The sequence below is a fragment of the Colletotrichum orchidophilum genome, assembly GCF_001831195.1.
Source record: "Colletotrichum orchidophilum strain IMI 309357 chromosome Unknown Scaffold_16.1, whole genome shotgun sequence".
In the NCBI taxonomy this organism is placed as follows: domain Eukaryota; kingdom Fungi; phylum Ascomycota; class Sordariomycetes; order Glomerellales; family Glomerellaceae; genus Colletotrichum; species Colletotrichum orchidophilum.
The window spans coordinates 120,563-140,758 of NW_019172972.1; the positions used below are offsets into that span (position 1 = coordinate 120,563).

The 20,196-nt window shown below is 54.7% G+C and overlaps 5 protein-coding genes across 5 annotated transcripts; 3 read left to right on the plus strand and 2 right to left on the minus strand.

Annotated features, from left to right (window-relative positions):
- Window positions 1-234: 234 nt before the first annotated feature.
- Window positions 235-1,898, minus strand: CORC01_02759 (F-box domain-containing protein; the record flags this gene model as incomplete). The annotated part of the gene is made up of 2 exons (XM_022614409.1): window positions 235-260; window positions 335-1,898. The coding sequence occupies 2 exons, from the start codon at window positions 1,896-1,898 to the stop codon at window positions 235-237; spliced, it is 1,590 nt and encodes a 529-aa protein (XP_022479023.1).
- A 3,515-nt stretch (window positions 1,899-5,413) lies between these two features.
- CORC01_02760 (glycosyl hydrolase family 88) lies at window positions 5,414-6,652 on the plus strand (the record flags this gene model as incomplete). Its single annotated transcript, XM_022614410.1, has 1 exon — window positions 5,414-6,652. The coding sequence occupies one exon, from the start codon at window positions 5,414-5,416 to the stop codon at window positions 6,650-6,652; it is 1,239 nt and encodes a 412-aa protein (XP_022479024.1).
- A 256-nt stretch (window positions 6,653-6,908) lies between these two features.
- Window positions 6,909-8,237, minus strand: CORC01_02761 (1-aminocyclopropane-1-carboxylate synthase; the record flags this gene model as incomplete). Its single annotated transcript, XM_022614411.1, has 2 exons — window positions 6,909-6,954; window positions 7,003-8,237. 2 exons carry the CDS (start codon window positions 8,235-8,237, stop codon window positions 6,909-6,911), a joined length of 1,281 nt encoding a protein of 426 aa, XP_022479025.1.
- A 3,031-nt stretch (window positions 8,238-11,268) lies between these two features.
- On the plus strand, window positions 11,269-12,771 carry CORC01_02762 (uncharacterized protein; the record flags this gene model as incomplete). Its single annotated transcript, XM_022614412.1, has 4 exons — window positions 11,269-11,596; window positions 11,939-11,954; window positions 12,159-12,536; window positions 12,729-12,771. The coding sequence occupies 4 exons, from the start codon at window positions 11,269-11,271 to the stop codon at window positions 12,769-12,771; spliced, it is 765 nt and encodes a 254-aa protein (XP_022479026.1).
- A 1,876-nt stretch (window positions 12,772-14,647) lies between these two features.
- CORC01_02763 (uncharacterized protein) lies at window positions 14,648-20,126 on the plus strand (the record flags this gene model as incomplete). Its single annotated transcript, XM_022614413.1, has 2 exons — window positions 14,648-14,699; window positions 14,800-20,126. The coding sequence occupies 2 exons, from the start codon at window positions 14,648-14,650 to the stop codon at window positions 20,124-20,126; spliced, it is 5,379 nt and encodes a 1,792-aa protein (XP_022479027.1).
- Between the last annotated feature and the right edge of the window lie 70 nt (window positions 20,127-20,196).

A 20,196-nucleotide genomic window follows, 5' to 3' on the forward strand; every position in this document is an offset into this window, starting at 1 on the left:
TGCTCGAAAGGATGCAAATCGCATGACGAACTCGGCTTGGTTGTGACCCTCTGATTCTTTCATTGTCTACCTTACTGAAACATCATTGGATGGAAGTTCTGTGCCTCCCATGCCTCCAGCGCGTCCTCCATATCTTCCGGATAGTAGAAGCCCTCATCCATCATCATTTCTTCTGAATTGAATATAAATTCGTTAGCAATTATGTATTATTTAATCTTCGCTAGGTTCGTCATTCTACTCCTCAGTCTCTGACATGACGTCTGTGTTGATTAGATGACAAGAATCAGAGGAGGGTGCTTCGCATGGGCTGTAGGGCATCGCAATAGTCACTAACCTTGGATCGCATCCAACATGTCGTCGTCCATGTCGTCCATATCTTCTTCGGAGTCTTCGGAGTCTTCTTCGGAGTCTTCTTCGGAGTTGTAGAACTCGGGCGGGATATCCACCATGACTTGCGTGGCCAAGTCCCCTACAAAATGTTTCCAATCAATGCCTGTGTACTCTCGTCTGTCCACCGCCTTGTCAGGTACCCCGTCTGTGGCTTGCACCCAGACTCTCGTGCTCGTCATAGACATGCGCTGAGCAGGACAGCCGACCATGATGTGGTTCAGATCGAGGTCGGGAACGTCGCGCAAGCTCTGAAGAAATTTGGCCCACAAGTTGATCCTGGGGAGGTCGCGTCGCTCGTCGCGATCCCATACTTCAGCTCCTACGCGGGTCCGAAGCGTCACCTTCCATAGCTCTAAATTCCTGAGTGTCGGTGCAAACTTTCGCACAACCTGGAGAAGCCGCTTCGGCTCAACATCCACGAAGCCCAGGTTGATCTCTTCAAGATGAGGAAACGCCACTGGAGCCGGAGGCGGTGGGAGCTGGGTGTCGAAGGGTACAGGAAGAGCCTTGGGGACAGGTGTGCCAAGCCAATCGATGAATTCGTCAACGGCATCCGAATTGTGGCCCGGATGACTAAAGTTCAACCTCAGATGCTTCAGGTTTGGCATATAACCCAAGAAGAGGCGCAGAAGATAGTCGTGCCGACGTCGGCTGCCAGTGCTCGTGTTGTCTGTGAGTGATGTGGTTCGGAAGGGGCCACTTGCTACGTTTACAACGCACATGAAGGTCTCGAGGCCCTCGAGAACGGGCACGACCTTGGGCTTGAGGTACTTGGTGAAGAGGTTGAATGCATCGTCGGAGGGAACGCCTTGCTGGTGGCGGAGCAGCTCAAAGGCTCTGGGACTAGCAGCGGCGTTGCCAAGTGCGGTGAATAGCGTGATGAAGACCTTGTTTGTGTAGGTGACGATCTCCTCAATAGGTATGCGGAGGAGGTCTACCCCTGTCTCCCGCTGGAGCGTGGTGGCGCCGTAGCTCGCCCAAGTGAACTTGAAGCCATCCCGAAACCTCCGTCCGGTAGAGTGGTAGTCACGGATGCCGACGGTTTTGAGGTTTCTGAGGTTCCTGAAAGCTTCGGCAAGCATGGCGACGTCTTGGCCACTGTTGACAAGAGTGTAATGGTCGGATTGGGCTACGCGATAGCGAGTTTCTCTGGCCTCTTCTCCGGGAGCAAAGTAATGGCGTGTGAATGTGTTGAGGCCGATGATAACATGGCCGAGACAGTCGCTCAATCGGGACTTGCTGATGTCGATGAGGGTCTGCAAGCTGAACTCGGTGAGCATGAACTGGCGTTGGGTAAAGAACTCCTTCATAAAGGTATTGAACATGGCCTGCTCGATAGATCTGCACGTCAGGCGGAGGCTTCCCAGTTCTGGAGTTGTTAAATGCTCAGAGATTCGAATGAGAACCTCGAGAGGAATTCTGTTGAAGGGAGAACTGGACTGAGGGTTTGACAGCGCCTCCGCGGTTGGTGTTGGAGGCTCTGATGCCGCCGGTGTAGGCTGGGACATTGTGTGAGGGTGAAAGTAGTGTTCCCAGGGTCTCGCGTGGTCTTGAAGCTGATAATGAGATGAGTTATATTTTCCCTTTATCATTGACGAAATAGGAAGAAATATAGATTCGAGAAACAACGATGTCTGTCAGGTCGAAGGCCGTGATGATCGAGTCCAGTGTATCGCAGCGGGTGGGCCGACCTTCACCCTTCACGGTTGGTTTGGTCCAGGCAGAAGCGGGGAACTTGAAGTGAATTAGGCCTTTCTTCCCCTCATGGGTGTCAATGAGAAGAAGCAAACAGTCGAGGCTGTGACGGCAGTCGCATGGCTCTGGGTGCCTAGGTAATTGAGGTGTTCTCTCGATTGAAGGCAGGGCAGTTGTAGACGGTGAACCGCCGCCTCAGCCTTGCCTCATTCAATCGTAGCCCGTCTACTGGGCCGTCCCTGCCTGATGGTGTCCAATTGTTGGAAAGCGAGGTCCACGGGTACAGTTGGAGAGGTTGCACTTGCCTGATTGTGCGACAGGCGGCGCAGACTGCTTTCCAGTTAGGTTGAGCTTGCCGATTGGTCTATAAGATACCTACCTTAGGTAAGGTAGTCCGTGTTGTAGGGAGTATCGGTACCTTACACACTAAGGCACAGTGGAATGCCACAAGTCTGTGTACACCCCACTAGGTACCTTAGTACCCAACTCTTGCATTTTGACGATCACACGGTAACCAGCTACAGCACTGCCAAATTTATTTTGAATTCGATTAAATTATGATCAAAGAAAGCCCGGAATTTATTTTTCAGTATAGTGTACACTTAATCTATGTTCTCATCCCTACCTCGAGGCAGTGTGGTAAAGACTCAACCAGACTCTGGCGGGGTTTACACAGACTTATGGCATTCCACTGTACCTTAGGGAGCCGCTGGAAAGCTGCTGTAAACTTGTGCGCCTGCCAATGGAGTGACTCTGTGAGTCTCCCAATGAGCAACGCGTGGTGCCTTCCCCCGACGTGTTCGAGAACCCAGGCTGCAGCACACCACAGCACACCTTGCTGGCAGGGGTTCGGATCTGGTCGACCATCACCAGCCACATCTCCCGGGAAGCTCCAATTCATCACTTGTGGCTTGGAACTGGTGGCTCATGCTGTTGGTCCCATCGGCCTGCTCAACTCAGGTAAAGTAGACTTTTCCGTCGTCTTGAATTCGATAGTTCGATGGCGCGCTAACGACCATCTTCAACCGACTGACTCAGTCTCGCTTTCACCCACAACTGACAGGTTTCGCCATTACGCCTCAATCTCTCTTATGCTCTCTTACTATCCAAGGAGTGATACGACCACCTGACAATGCGCATCCCCTATTCACCTGGGAGTCCCGTGCACGATTATACAAAATGGCCGTGGGCAGTGAGTTCAGTGAGAAACCCGTGTGAAGCAGCGAATCACATCACTGCCACGCATGCCACGCATGCCACCAATCAAGCCCCTGAATGATGCTCATAGGGACTACCCAACAGCATCCGGTCTGTTCTCTCGGAATCAACCGGCCAAAGTCGCATTCGGCACAGGAGCCATGTATGTTTGCTTCGGGTGGCTGTTGTTTCCTCCATCCCCCTTTGTTTTTTTTGTCCTTTTTCCTTGTCTCTGACAGGAGATCCGGGTCATCGCGCCGACGTTTGCTCGGAACCGTCGCAGATTGATCACTGCTGACATCCGGCTCCGGCCGGGTGGTTACTTCAACGCAATGTTGCGACAGTCTTGGCAACGAAGCTTAAAAAAAACACACTGCCAATTTCATCACTCCAACTTCGCCCAGCCGCTGGCCTCAACAGATACGCAGGAAGTTCGTCATAGTACGGAGAGGTAAAGGAATTATGTAGTTACACGACCTTCCGGCAGAAATTCCAAAAGACAGGAAAGAACTTGGACGATCATGAAAGATGGCGTAATCGTTATCAAACACCAGGCATCTTTGCAGCTGACCGAGAGAGCTGATCTCTTGGACAGACGTTGGAGGCTCACTCATGCCCATGCAGCGCATGTCGGCTAGAGTCAACGCCGCCTCGCCGAGACTCTCTTCTCGTCTGAGGAGTTTGTCCGGCTGGGCAGGCCGTCATGCTCCATCAATCATCAGTCCGGGAGGCCAACCGAAGAAGCCAGAACATGCAAGACCAACACTCATCCCGAGCTTACATTGATAGTGAGCGCGGGCTGAAGAGTCGCACCCGACGTGGGGCCCATACGTTGAACGGACCTTGAGAAGTTGAGATGAAGGGGTGCAGCGAATACGCACCATGGCACCTTGGCAACGCAACCTGCAGGGCCCCGACGGTGCCCACATCACGCGAAAAATGTGCCAATGGTGGTCTGTGGCTCCTCAAATTCCCTCCAACCATGTCAACTCCAACGGCGTCGAGCTGCGAGCATCTCATCCGGGCTTGGCTCCCAGCAGAAAGGCCAAGGTTATCTCAATCGTCCAAATGTCCAATGAGCCAATATCTTGTTGGCCTCTATTCGCGGCGAAGGCCCCATACAACTCCCGGGGCCGCTTAGAACTGCGGACGGGTCTGGTCTGCTATATGCAAGGTACGGATAGTTTTCTAGTATCCGTACGGAGCGGCGTGGTCTTGCGAGTAGGCCCGCCATATTTCATCTTCTTAAGACGCTGCCAAGACGCTGCCAAGACGCGTGGGCAGGGAGCCTCAACCCACGTTCTCGTCACTGACTGGATCCGGACCTTATTTCTCCATCCTCCGTCCAACATCTCATCCACCTTTTCGCCAGAATTGGCCAAGCAGGCGGAGATGAATCGTTGAGGGGGTGGCATGTCACAATACTTGGCTCATAAACAAGCTCCCACTATGCTGACGACGACCTTGAGATAGCCGCTGGCGTATCCGTCTTGCAAGTCCTGGGCACTGGGCACTGGGCAGAAGCACATCATGCACCTCTTCGACATGGTGGATTTGGTCGACATTTTGCGGGATGTGATGGAAACAAGATGACCATGATGGAGCTCTAGCTCCTGGATATTTTCTGCGCCCCTTGCCCTTCCTCTTGGCAATCCTTTCCACCCTCTGGAGTCCTGGACTCAAGCCCAGTGCCGTTCATTACTCCAATCTGCAAGCCCCTCGCCCTCGCAGCCTCACCATACCGGTCGTGCTCTGCTTAGCTCCCCAATCTGATCATTCTGGTGGTGATGATCAACGAGCGCAACGGCCCCCACTGTCGTTCCTAATCACCCCGACTCATCCAACGCGTCCAACTCATCCCAGAACCCCGTCGATGGATCTTTCGTTGCACTGTCGCACCATGTCCCCCCCGTCGGATGCTCTCCAGCACATATTGAGGCGTCGAACCGGCTTGGATCCGATCTGCAATTAAAAAGAGCTCCCCTCCCCCAACCTTAACCGTCTAAGAGGAAGCTTGGCGACTCAGATCTGGTTCCTTCACACGCTTGCTTCTCTCTCCTGTCGTGATCCCCATCTCGACAAAGTCACTCTTTTGTCCAAAAAGCAAGGCAAAACCATACAATAGCCTGTAATGAAATCCGTTCTCTTCTTCGCGACAGCGGCGGCCGCCGCCGGTCCTTACCTCGCCTGGACCGCCGACTCGTTCACCAAGCACGAGATCGACAACAAGAAGCCTTACCACTACACCAAGGCCGTCCTCTACGATGGCTTCGAGGCCGCCATCGAGCTCACCAAGGACGACGCCCTCGTCGACTGGTACCGCGGCCGCATCGACAACCTCGTCGTCCAGGCCAATGGCAGCATCCTGAACTGGAAGCCCACCACCTACTCCCTAGACGAGTACCGCATCGGCAATAACATTCTCTGGTGGTACGAGCGCACCGGCGAGGAGAAGTACAAGACCGCCGCCAAGATCATCCGCGAGCAGCTGGACCGCCACCCTCGCACCGACGAGGGCGGCTTCTTCCACCGCAGCCCCGACTATGCCTACCAGATGTGGCTTGACGGCATCTTCATGGCCGACAGCTTCTACGCCAAGTGGACCTCCCTCTTCGACAAGGATAACGTCACTGCCTGGAACGACATTGTCAACCAGTTCGACGTAATTGACGCCCACACTCGTAACTACACCACCGGTCTCCTCTACCACGGCTTCGACGAGAAGAAGAAGGCCGTCTGGGCCAACCCGGTCACCGGCGCATCCCCCCTCACCTGGTCCCGCGCCGTCGGCTGGTACGCCGTCGCCCTCCTCGAGGTCATTGAGCTCCTGCCCCGCGGCCACCCCGGCGTCGCCACCCTCTCAAAGTACTTCATCACCCTTGCCGAGGGCCTGAAGAACGCCCAGGACAAGACAGGCGGCTGGTGGCTCATCATGGACTCCCCCTACGTCGGCCGTCCCGGTAACTACATCGAGTCCTCCGCCTCCGCCCTCTTCGTCTTCTCCTGGCTCAAGGGCATCCGCCTCGGCCTCCTCCCCGAGCGCCGCTTCTTCTCCGTCGCCGCCAAGGGCTACCAGGAGCTCACCACCTTTGTCGTCGAGAACGCCAACGGTACCCTCAACTGGAACGGCACCGTCGAGGTCGGCTCCCTCAAGAGCAACGCCAGCTTCGAGTACTACACCTCCGTCCCTATCGCCATGAACGACTACAAGGGCGTCGGCCCCTGGATGTTCGCCTCGTACGAGTGGGAAACCTTCAACAAGACCTCCACCGGCGGCGGCAACCGTCCCCGCGGCCCCAGCCGTGGTGGCCCCCAAGGTCCCCGTGGCCCCCGTGGTCCTCGCACCTTCAACCGCCGCTACCACTTTTAGAGAGAAGAGAGATATCCGGAGACGAAAGACGTGACGGAAGCATACAGCGGACGAGATCAAGAGTCCATGGCCTCAGCGTGCACTTGAATTAAACTTAATTTCTTAATCCGCCCTGTGGGGCCGTCTGTACTTTTTTTTCTCCTTCATTTACATGGACATAGATTCGTTTCCCTCTTCATGATGTGTTTAGCTCGTCTTTGTAATTCGTGATTTTCCGAACTCTCGACTCTGACCGACCCCTCTTGGGCATAAATATTCACTTTGACACTGGCCATGGCACATTTGTCAAAACCTCATTGATCCTAGAGTCGTGTTAGCCAAATTCTCATCACGGACTCTTGGCAACTTACCTTCTCAAACCCTCGGCCACAATATCCTCTTCTTGCGTATACACCAACCGAAAGCGCCCCGGCGCAAGACTATGTTCTTCGCCGGGATGCAGAAACACCCCCTTCTCAACAAACCTCTCGGCCAACGCATACTCCCGCTCGCAGTCCGAGTCAAACTCTTCAGACGCCGGCGGCAACCAGGGCGATAAATCGATAAACACAAAAAACCCAGCGTTGGCTTCAACATACCCCACCCCCATCTCCTTCAGCCTCCCAGTCACAAATTCATAAGCCGCAGCGATGCTCCGCTTCGACTTTTTGATAAATTCGTCATGCCACCCTCGATCCTCAAACATGGCCGTCGCAATCGCAACAGACGGCCCAGCAGGGCTATGAAACCTGACAACGCTCGAGAAAGCCTCGTGAAGCGCCGCATTCCTCGACACCAACGCCCCAAGCCGCATCCCCGAGGACGCAAAGTCCTTGGCCAGGCCGTACTCGACATGCACCAGGTCCGGGTCGATGATGCCCTCCGGGTCGATGGACAGCACCGAAGTGAAGCCCGGCAGCGCCAGCGACTCGGACGACGAAAAGACGGATAATCCGTACACCTCGTCGCTGACAAGATGGATCTTGTGCCGCTCGCAGAACCGCAAGATGGCCACCAGCGTCTCGCGCGGGTAACACCTCCCCAGCGGGTTATTCGGGTTCACAATCATCACCGCCCGGATCCTGATGCCCTTCTCATTAGAACTCCGCAACGCCGCCTCGAACGCGTCAACGACGTCCGGCCGAAAAGTCGTCTCCGGGTCGGTGTCGGCATACACAACCTCCACGCCCATCTCATTTCCAAAATCCAACTCAAAGCGCCCATACACCGGCCGAGAAGTCAACACCCCTTCCCCCGGCGATGCCAGCGAAAACGCAAGAATACACTGCACGGCCGTCGCCCCCGCCGCAAGCTGCACATGCTCCTTGTTCAGCGGCGCGTGGGGATGGAACGTCGCGTTCAGATGCCCCGCCAGCGCGGCGCGGAGCCGGGCGCCGCCGGCGGTGCTGTACCTATACCCAAAAACGTCTGTGGTCAGCGGCACCGTGGCCGCAAAGCCGGCGACGTCGTTGAGCATCAGGGTGTTGCTTGCGCTGCCAAAGGAGATTAGGCCGGCAGGGTCGGAGGCCGAGTAGGTCTGCGCCGGGGCGAAGCGCCAGGGCCGGTGGAGGGCGGATGCCGTTTTTGCGGCGCGGGGGGAGAGCATTGCGCCTGTTGGGGATGTGGTGCAAGTCATTTGTGTACACGTGAGTGTGTGTGTGTGTGTGTGTGTGTGTGTGTGCGGCTTTGAAACGGGGTTTGAGTTCCTATGGGTCCAACTGGGGGCACCAAATAGCTGGATGGTTATGCTGCGAGGAACTTGGTTTGGAGTTGCTAATGTACTTGACAGGGCGCAGCGGAGGAGCAGGCCCGGCCCACCGGCATCCGGCGCGGGGAAGAGGTTATGTTGCGCACCTCTGCGGCCTCCATCATCCACGATTGTCCGGGCTCCACTTTCGGTGATGGTGTGTTGCTTTCAACTTGCGCAAAAGCGCTCATACTCCCACTCCGCTGCACTGCATGCACACTGGACCATTCGCAACAAGAGCCGTCGTATACTATTTACAAGTTTCGAAATTGTGATATGACTACTTTATCCATGAGCTGCGTGGGGGAGCCAGTAATTTGTGTAAAAGGTAAACGTAGCACGGACCTTTAGCCCGGCATGCCCCCACAACCCGCCGCACGGTTGCTGCGCCGGCGCGGCCCGGCAAGCGGTCTCAGCTCCGGCGTACAATCGATGCTCCGGGACGCTACTGCTGACCCCGAGTCGTCTCCATACCTTATCCTATCTCGCTGCTTATCATGTGGGGGCCAGCATCTCAACGGCTGTTTGTCTTCGAATTGCTATTGAAAGAGTTGAATTCAATAAAATTTTATAACATTGATTCCGAAGAATCGAAGGGTTTCCATCCACTGCTGTAACAAATGGCAACTTCTTGGGCAGCACCTACGTGTAGGTGATTCCACACCTTGTACTTTCGCTTCGTTTGGAATTTAACTTGCATCTCGGCTGCAAAACAGCTTGAAGATATCAGACTCAGCGCGAAGGTAAATCTACAAATTTGACAATATCGACAAGTACGTCAAATGCTTGAAAACACAGTGACTCTGGTGAACCGAAGAGGATTGCGTTCTCTATCACACAGCTGCTGATGGAAGGGTTGGAAAAGCTGTGGTAGACTAATCTTAACAGCGGTCATGGATAGTCATTCGTACATCCTAGTGTCTATAATATTCTTTGTTATCAGGCAATTCAAAGCGTACCGCAATATACTCTGGACTCGAGAATATGAAGCTTCCATGAATACCGACATCAACATAACACAGCACATGTCACTTTTGATTATTAGTGGAAGATGTAAACGGCTATGATTCTTTTCAGTTACCCTTTTCGAAACAGATAGACGTCGTAGGACTTGTCTGTCATCATGGCTTCAACTGCCGCATTCACAACGCCTAATTTTCACAAAAAAAAAAAAAAAAAAAAAAGAAGAGCCAACATTAAACTCACGCTGCCACAGCTGATTGCGAGACTAATGTCGTACCCAACTATACATGTGACCGCCACCGCTGTTGCTATTCTATCGATAGCTTCACCCAGATATCTCTAGTCTTTTAGTCACCACATTCAGCTCAGGCTCATCCCCAGCATTGATCAAGGTGCCTGCATGTTCAAAACATGATGATCGATTCTCAAGCGACTTTCACAGTTAGTGGCACCTTCACATCAACGTTTGAAACGGCGCTTGTCGGGTTGGCAGGCTCCTGGGTAGCGTAGAAAGGTTGCGTGAGAACAAGTGAACGGAATACATATAGTCATGAATGCTGACAACACGGGGTGCAATACCCTTTACACCAAGTCCCACTTTCGGCTTTGGCTCCTTGCAGATAGATGAGTTGGGCTTATTCCTATCATGCAAATGTTTGAAAGTAAACTCCTAAGAAGACTGATGTGACTGTCGTATTCTGGGCAGAAATGTCGGGATTCTAGCGCAACATTGGCCAGCTTTCTTAGAGACTCTTTACTTTTGGACGGATCAAGGGCATGGTGTTATTACGGCAAGAAAAGGACAATAGTGACTGTCTAAGAAGACAAGAAGCTGCCACCTCTCAGGGCGGTCCTAGAACCATGGCTGAGAAGACCTAAGATGACACAGCAAGTGGTCACACGGCGGCGAAGCGGCAAGAGGCCTCACATAGGGAGGACAACAAACAGTCACACAACATGCTGACAACGGGGCCGCCAACTGGGTTTTTGCCTGCGCACTAGTGTCGGGAGCGCAGATTAAGCCACGATGGCATATGCAGCCCTAATCCCAGTGGTTCATTAGCAGACGGCATTAATGGCAATCCGGCAGCATTGCATCCAAGGGCCGAAAGTCGAGCGTTGGCTGACGGGTCAAACGCGTTTGTTGTCACCGGCGCGCTGGTTGATCAGCTTCCCAGGCGCCATACCGACCACGTGTTGATACAACCTGGTCTTGATCATACCTGGCTGCTCCCACACAAGAACCGGTGTACCTATTCTGAGGCATGGCCGAATCTTTTCGGCCCAGGTAGACACCATCTATTGTCCTCCACCTCCGCCGATACTATGTCCAAGGCACGACACGCGCAGGTTGTATCCGTACAGAGAAGTAGCCAGTGTGGCCTCACGAGTGGAATCGAAAGGAGAATAAACAAGCTGAAAGGGCAGTGGGAATGCAGCACATGAGTCGCCGGGACCGGTGGCGGTTGGGGCTCAATAGGCGGGCGGGAGGCGGGAGTGGATGCAAGATGGACATGGGGGCAGCGGAGCGATTGGGGTCCTGAGGTTGAGACGAACAAGAGTGGTTGACTGGCGAATCTGACGTGCATGAGACGAGCGATCTGTAGGCGGCCAGAACCGGGATGGAGAGGTATTTTGGTACCATCGTTGGTGCCATCGAGGGGTTGGCAGGCGGCAGTGGTACGGGATCAATGTGATACCAGTCTGGCGGCGCGGAGTGGCTGGATCTACCCAGCTGCGTGGTAGAGGCCATTTTAAGAGGCCGAAAGTCCCGCTCTGAACGTTGTGGTTGAAACGAAGTGCGTGATATCGGGATTGGCCAGTCCAATTTTGTTGTCGAGGTGCGTTCTATACGAGAAGCTGGTGAATCAGAACCGGGGCGCCTAGTTTTCAGCAGGATATAATCCAAGCGTTGCAGGATGGACCAATGTCAAGGCCGAATAGTCCAATCCTGGTAATTGACACTTCGCACGGCGGAAACGAGGACGGCTGGACGCTGGTAGCGGACGAGCACAAGATCGTGGAGGTTTTTTGTGCGGCGCTGAACGGGAACAACAAAGTCGTACACGATGCAGCAAAGGAAGTGGGCAGGGAGATGGAATGCAACCCATCCGGCGCGCGGGTAGACAACCTGACCCGTTTTGCGGTGTGGCATTCGGGTCGAATTCGGGAGACGGTCTGCCGGCGGGGTCTGGACGGTTTGGGGCAACGGCTGGGCTGGCCGCTGGCGGTACCTCAGAAGCTGCAGGAGACTGGTAATCGACGATTGGCTCTAGGAGGCTGGAGTTGTTGATGGTGTAGCGGACAGGGTGGGTTGATGCTGGTTGAAGCTGGCTGGGTTGGCCAAGGGGGCCGATTAGGGCCCTGTGATGCGTTGGCATGGCGTGCCAGCTCTCGTGGACGACGCAGATTGGACGGCGGGTGACCGGGGTGGGGGGGGGGTGGGGGCACTGCACTGGATGCCGGGTGTCTCGAGCGGGCAAGCCGTGAGGGATTGAGCAAGGGGGGAAGGCCACCCTCTCACTCCTCTCTCTCTGTAGGTGTATTGGAGCATGTAAAACAACAGGGCCAAAGGCTATGCATGCCAACTCATCAAGGCGGCCAGAAGCAGAGGTGAATTTGTTCATGTTGCTTCCACTCTCATTGCCTCCCCTCCCCCGTGCTTGTGCGCCGTGCCGCTGTCGCTGCATTCACTGGCCCCATCGGTATGCGCGCTGATTTGTCCGACATTTGTTGGGGATTTGGGGCGATACGGGAGACGCTGATGAGGTGGACAGCATGGCATGGGCGGTCGCTGTAACGGGAATCATGTTGCAGACCGCTTCTCTTCTGGGCGCCCGACAAGACACATATGCCGCGAAGAAGGTGTATTATCGGTGGGCATGAAGCAGATGCTGGCGGCAAGAGTCGGGCGGCGGCGGACGGTGGTGTTCTCTGCAAGGCAATGCTCGATGCATACTCGGTATCGCGGGCGAATGGTTGTTCAGTACGTATTCTTCAAGTGACAGATGTGTCCGACGTGGTACGCCGAGCATCGACGCACGAGGGCGGCGGCTCGTGTCGGAGAACAGGTGATAAGGCGAACATCAACTCAATCGGGTCTTTGTGCGCGTGCGCCAGTGTCGCGTCTGTGTATCGCGGGCCTCAAGAGCGAGGGTTCCCGACGCAACCCGGCCAGGAACTTGCCCAGAGGTGGTAAGTCGTGTTCTCCATAGCTAATGGCTAGCTTGTGACGACTGGAGCTGAGCTAGGGGGATATGACGATGACGATGCCAAAGTCAATCAGGAGCAATGTCATGCAGTGGCCGTGGTTGGCTGTACTTGGTGGTCTGGCGATCCCGGTTCTGATTGAATTTGGGCTTCAGCTTGATTTGATGACTTTCATAGGTATCCCCGGCAGCACCAGCCGAAGCTGATGGTTTTGAACTAGATACCTAGGCAGTCCTAGACTCCTAGATGCCTAGGTAGGCACTGGCCTGTTGCTTTCATTGGATATTGTTTGTGTGGCAAGCGAATCGACATGGAGAAGACCAAAACAAAAGCAACGATGGCTTCGACCGGGACGGGGGTGTTTATTCTCGTGCGTTGGCTGACAACGTCTTTTTCGTCCCATGTTTTTGAACCCGTTAAGGTAGTTAGTTACCCTATACTACCTTACCTTGGGTACCTTCGGCCAAATGGACCGCATTTGCATTTTGTGTGAAGTGGCAGGTGGGAGAGGCGTGCCCCGTCCGTTCCTTCTAGCTTCGCTCGGACTAGCTCCATCCCTCCTGAGTGTTTCCTTCTTCCCCTCCAGCCTTTTTACCCCACGCTTGCCCGCCGCCTCGTCAGTTTCCATGCGATGAATAAAGCAAGAACGATGAGAGGCATGTTGTCGGTACTTGAAAGTCGAAGGAAGGCGTGAAGTTGGGTCAGAGACACGTAAGGTACCTTGCACCACCCGCAACTGACGCCAGGGTGGCTGAACCTGACCGAGTTGGATGTGAGCATTCAGACCTTCCCTCAAATGCTCTTGGACGCATATAAGTCATCATCTGACTGCAATGTTTTGCAGCGTGTGTGCGAGCGGCAATGTGTGGCCATCCTTGTCAGCAGTTCGCCCCCTCCTTTTCTGCTCTCGCTCATTGCTGGAGGATCGTTCAGCGGTTCGCAGCTACAGGGAAGCAGCCGCTGGAGCACAAGTCCAAATCTTGGGTCTGCCCTGCTTTGGTCTGTTGCGGCTTGCCCTTGCTTGCCACGCACTACAGATAGGTTCTCCGTACGCGTCTCACGCAGCAAACCCACGTCTTCTCGCTCGTCTTCTTAGGACTTGGGTTCCTGTCCCAACCGCTGGCTTGATGTTGTTCCTGCCCTTCCATCTTTCTCCCGGCCTGTTGTTTGGGTCGGTACCGGCCCAGCCAGTCGGACATGGCCGTGGACGTGGAGTCTCCCTGCCGGCACCTCAAGGCTCACCCACGCCCAGCTCCAATGCCTGTCACTCGCAGCAGCAGCTCTCACCTCAGCGTGAGGTACCCGATACCCAAGTAGCCGGGGAACAACTGCATGGGACTTGCAATAAGTCCACGTTCATGCCTTGCTGTCCTCGTCTCTTTCCATGTTGTGTGTAGGTTGTATACAGATACCTCCTCTCCCCCCTCAAGGAACCTACCTACCTTACTCTAGCGTACTATCTGTAGGAGGTAGACGCCCGGATGCCCACGGTACCTTAAGGTAAGGTAGATAGATCACTTCAGATACCTAGGTATTTCAAGGCTCGGGGAACGTACCTGACCCGACCAGCCCACCCCCTCGTGTCGTGCCTGGTCTTGCCTTCCTTGCCTTGCTGTGCCTTCCTCGCCTTGCGACCCTTGCCTTCCTTTCTTGTCCCGTCCCTTCCTCCCGCAATACCTTAAACCACGACCAAACCTCGTCGGCCATCGCCTTGCTTGGCTTTCCGATTTTGTTCCTCCCCTTTATTTTTTTTTTTACCATAGAATTTCTTCTCGCGTACCTCACAGAATAAACATATCGACAAGGCAGTGAAAACACATCCTCCACACCACGACCTACACCACACTTCATGAGGCACTGGCATTGCGCCGACCTCTTCCGAGTACTTCCCCTTGTCCCCGTCCTCCTCTCCCGCCCTGTATCGTTGAGTCTGCCCCGCTCCAGCTCCAACAGATATCGATACCCGCTTGCGCCCATCGCCAACAGCGCACAATCGACGAAATCACGCGGTCGCGACAGCACAGCTTCCAGCTTGTTCGAGAGCTGCTGCTGAGGCTGCTCGCTCTCTCTTGGATTTTCATCCTCATGGTCCCATTATGATTTCCATGCAGCGTTCCCTCTCCTCGCCAGTCCGCGTAGTCTCTGCCCGTACGTCCCACCAACATTCTCACCCACAAAGCCTCTGTTCTAGCCTGCCATTTCCTTCCCTACCTGATGGTACTGACTGTTTTATGTTTGCGCGCCATAGCAGCCTCTCAAGATGACGCGAACCAGCCCCGATCCTCGAATCCTCCTTCCGAAACGTACAACACGTCCTTCAGATCCCGTCGCCAGAGGTCTCCAAGCCCTCTCCGAGGCGCCGAGGCCGTAACCTTGCCTGTCCGTCGTAGCGAAGACACACCGAGGAGACCCGCCTCTCGGTCGCACCAGAAGCCCGTGATTGCCCAAGCGTCAACTCCCACTGCCACTTCGCCCGTAAAGGCCACAATGGATTCTTCGTCCGATACGGCCCTCGTCTCGGCCGCGGGAACGGCCTCCTCGCCTTCGTTTCCCCAGGCCCTCCTCCCAGATCCATCCATGTACACAAATCCTCACCTGGCGCCCGAACCTGATACAACGACCCTCGAGGAGCTCGCCCATTTGGTTAGACTGGCCAAGTACCAGGAGCGCAAGCGCGCCAATACACGCATACGCCTGCAGAGAAACCTCATCTCCACGGCCTTGTCAGCTCGCTTAAACCGCTGTGGTGAGAATGCCCGGAAGAACTTGGTAGACTGCTTTCGTTCCGATGACAAGAAGACCTTTGCTTCTCTGTTCAACGCCATTCACGATGTGCGCAAGAGCTGCGATGAGCTACGCAGGTATGCTCTGTTGGAACCCGAGATGGACTCCCTCCAGTCTCCTGCCCTGGCGTCGTCGGAAAGCCTGGACACGCCGCCAAAATCGACCTCGGGGTCCAGTTCCCTTGGATCCATGACCCCTTTTCTCTGCGAGCTGCCCGCCTCTGTTCGGGAAATCTTCCTCAACTTTCTAAACCAGATCAGGACAAACCCGGACTACTTGGCCACAAGATTGTGTTCTCTAACCCCTACAGAACTGAATGTCTTTACCGGATTGCATCAGGGTTTGGAGCCTGTAGAATCTGTTCTGCCCTACCACGGCCGTCCCACAGCCAGGAGTCACGCCGGTGGTCCAAGTAGTCGAGCACCCGCTCATTCCCCAAATGCCATCGAGCGCTTGTTGTCGTTTCAGCGACACGATCCCCTGTCAGCCCTGGTCCACACCTGCTTCGCCAACTCAGCTGGTCCTGACAGCGCCGAGGATCGACGTCGAACCGAGATATGGGGAACAGCTCTAGCAAGACTGATTACTGAATCCAAGGCCAGCAGCGAGCCCATGCTGATATCCGTGCTCAATGTTTGGACCGCCATGCGCGACTGGTCCGGAAAGTCCAGCATGGAATGGTACCTGATGAAAATACTCGAGGATGGCGCCTTTCTCTTGGACAAGGCCGAGGATCAACATGGCACCAGATTCAATCTCGCGGATTGGACAGCCAAGGATAGTATTGCGGCTGAGGAGTTCTATGACAGGGCCGTCAATGAGCTCTTCGAGATCATCGACGACGAGGATGCGACTGGTATTCCTGAAGGTCTCATCGAGCTGGGCAATGCTATTCTGAAGAAGCTGGACAACAAGCTCGTCGATGGCACTCGAAACTGGTTTGTTTACAAATGGCTCTTCTCTGTTTTCCTCCTTGGTGTTGTCATTCATCCGGAAACCCATGGACTTATGGGCGATTACCATATCACCGAGTATGGCCGACAGAAGATCCTGAAGCAGGTCGCCATGCGAGCGCAGCAACTCGTTGTCGAGATGACCTGGAACAAGAAGGGAACTGTTTCGACACCGCCCAACATCCAGGGACATATAGAGAGTATATTGAATCGTTTCAAACGAAACCGATCTCAGAGACCTCCAGCGAAGCTGCTCCCGGCCCGTTCAATTACATCACTTCGAGAAACAGTCGAAGTTCATCCTTACCTCGTTGTGAGTCCGGCCGACCTTGTCACCCTGGTCAATGCCTTGTTCCCGGAGCGGCGGCCCATGTCAGCTCAGTCCAGCGGACTGAGATCCGGGGCGCCTTCCATCTCTGGATTTTCAGCGATATCGCAGCCCATCTCGATGGGAGCCGCGCGAAGCAATTTTGATACAGCATCGATCCTCAGCACCAGTGCCTCGTCTGTTCTCAGCGATGCCACGACGTCCAGGGAAACGAATGTGGATGAGCAAAGAACCGGCTCACCTCAGCGGTACTCGCCACCCGTGTTAGATCCACTGGCACAGCGACGCCTTAGCAACTACGAGGATGATGGGTATCGTCTTCGCTTCGCCCTCCGAGAAATGGGCGCTCAGGTCGGCATGGATGTTGTCCAAGGCTCGTGCCATCCGTGTGCCGAACGATGGGCTGTGCTGTTCATCTCCGCAGACGGCAACAGCCTGTCAAGCCAGATGACTTACGATCCGGATGAAGATGTCGAAGACGAGGATCATTCCTCCACTAGCGAGACTGACGATGACGAGATTGATGAGAAGCCTGAGCTTGATAAGGACTATCATCAGCTGCGAGATTCGATACTGAAGCTTGTCGAGGATTTCGAGATCCCAGCGAGCATTGAGCCGGAGGCAACAAGGGCGCAGTTCAGCAATCGGGCGACTGGCATCAAAAAGTACCGATCCAAGAACAAGATCATCACTGCTGAAAAGTCCTCTCCAAGCCGAAACCCTTACCGCAGACGCGACGTCGAGGCACAAGCGGGTGCCGCGGCTGATTATTCACAAGACAAGGACGATTCATCGGTTAACGCGGCAGAGAAGATACAGGAGACAGATCCGGAGCCGTCCTCGGTTCTAATCGCCATGCTTACCGCTGCTTCAGCTCAGTCGCGAGCGCAAGCAGACTTCGTGTCAGCCCATCTCTATTGGAAGACGCTACAGCAGCTTAATGCACTCAGTTCAGGGTCGCTGAGGCGCAATGGGTTTGCCATACTTCTGAACATTTTCTCGCGTGGACCACGCGATTCAATACGCCGCTGTGCTTCGGCCATTGAGGAGTACGACGCTTGGCTCGTCTGGCTCAAGCAAAGCCAGGAACGACACGAGGGGCTCATTGACGCCATGATGAAACGCCTCCGAGCTCTTCGTGACAAGATGTGGTATGTGACAGACGTGCGAAACTCTGCACCTTATGAACAGAGTCGCAACATCTGCGCTGCTCTCAAAACGATGGGTATGCAAAGGCGGTACAACTCTTACCAGCGCAACCGCGCACATCTTGCTCGGGGACCAGCATCAAGCTATCTGTATCGCACAGAAACTCAGATCATGGATCTCCTAGCAGCATCTGAGGAGCAGGGTGGGCCCAATAAGCTAAGTGATGACCAGGCAGACAAGACCTCACGATGGCTCCAACAAGCTGGCGTCGAGAACTTCTGCTGTGGAGAGGAACGAATACACAGATTTGGTTGCGAAGTCGACACCTGCATCTCGAAATTGGTTGGCGAATCCATAATGGACAGTCCAGTCTTGTGGTCGAGTGAGCTTTACCAACGAGACAGACGCAACCTAGAGACAGGCAGAGCCCCCAGAGACAGAGATCATCCATTCGACGACACAGCGAGCGTCATGAGCGACCCAGATCGAAGGTTCATGACTACTGGTCGGCCAAGTTCTGTTCGGGACCTGCGGGCCATGTCAGCCCACAACTCTAGCCAGCAGTCATTCGACTCTGGCAGCTACCGTTTTTCAAGGGCAAGCACAGTCTTGTCCGACATCATCGATGGACAGGACTATTTTGGCGTTTCATCGCCCGTTCACACCATTGACTCAAGTTCTACGTTTTGGTCGCCGTTCCAGTCGGCGGTATCTCCGAGCTCGACAACGTCCCGCGCCCAATCTCCCACAACCAGCATGACGAATCTGTCCAGCGTATTCCAGTCACCTCATTCCCATATTGGCTCGCATGCGAGCCACTCTACTGGCAGACCCGGCACGTCGGCATCGTCTAACGAGACGATCCATCAACAGCGACTGTCGGAAGAAAAGTCTCGTTTTCTCAACGAGCTCCGCCAGACTTTGGTCAGTCTTCTGCTGTCCGATTTGGGCACGTTGGTCTTTTCCCGCGGCTCAGAGACAGACGACTGGTTCTCCACGCTGGGCCAGGAATGCATCGACAGACGTGACTCCCTAGACCGACGCGCGCGGAGGTCGGCGAAATCTGGCAAATTGTCACTGAGGCCTCGTGTTATTGAGAAGAAGAAGAGCTTTGGGAACTTGCGAGGCGCCGGCGAAACGGACAAAAACTCCGAGACCACGGAGACCGCCAGCGCCCCCGGAAACGATAGTTCAGCGACAAGCGATACCGTGTCTGCGCAAACAAAAGCAATCCCCAAGGATTCGACTCCTGAATTTCCTTTCAAAAAGGCCTTTCAGCGCTTGCTTCGCATGTTCAGTGTCCATCCAAATCCCCACGCTAAGCTGAACGCCCTGTTTGAGCTGCAGCAGCTCATCGTAGCATCTTTGGCGAGTGGTACCAAAAGGTCAAGGTTGGGGTGGAATCGACAAGAGTTCATGTCCGGCGCCGTCGATGACCCCACAGGTTCTGGCCGCGCAAATCCGCTGGAGGAGGCTATTGACAATGTTCGAGGAAGACGCTCGCATACACTTTTGCAGTCACCTATAACGTCGCCCCCGGTCAATGGTCCCCGTCAAATGCGTCAGAGCAACAATGAAACTCGCTCTGGCGCCTCCAGCAATCCAACCACAACCGATGCCGTCACTAACGTATTGCGAACGCTATTCCGGGACGCGTCTATTCGGCCAAAGACGCTCTTCCGTGATCTGCAATTCATTGCAGCATTCGTAAACCCTACAATCCTTGACAGCACAGACAAAGGCACTGCGTTCTGGGACACTGGCCTCGCCGCTTTAAATATGAAGCAAGAGGTTTGCAGAACGATGATTGAAGTAGCAGACGAGGTCCAAGGGGTGTATATGAATACGCGCAAGACGACAAACGATGTGCCTGTCCCAGACGCAGAACGACTGGAGACAGAGTCACCCCCTCCGGTAACGACGTCCTACAGCTTGGCGCAAGCAGGCAAAATGTGGACCATCACCGCCAAAGAGGGGCTCCCAACGGCCCAGCGAGAGCTCGCAATTTTCTACTTGTCGAACCCTGAGCTTGTGGAGCGGACTACCTTACCCCTCTCGAAGCCGCGCGAGGTGTTCAAACAAACTGTCATGGACAAGTACGCTGGTCCGTCGGGACGCACAGGTCCTGGTGCCAGGCTCTACCCCGGAGACAGAAGTCGCACGTCAGCAGGCGCATCAGGGCTCGGTGGTTCTGCTGGCTCCCAACACCCCGGCCAGGATCCGGGCTCCAAGGAGGGAGATGTTCGCAATGACCCCGCGCTGATGTGCGTGGCAGTCCATTTCTTCCAGGCGGCAGAACAAGGCGGAGACGAGCTCGCCACATCCTTCCTCCGACAGAATGAATTCAACGCCATGAGTTGAGGCGTTGAGAGTATGATTTTCACGACGCAATAATGTTTCTTTTCATTCGGGGCGCTGGGGGCGGTCTTGT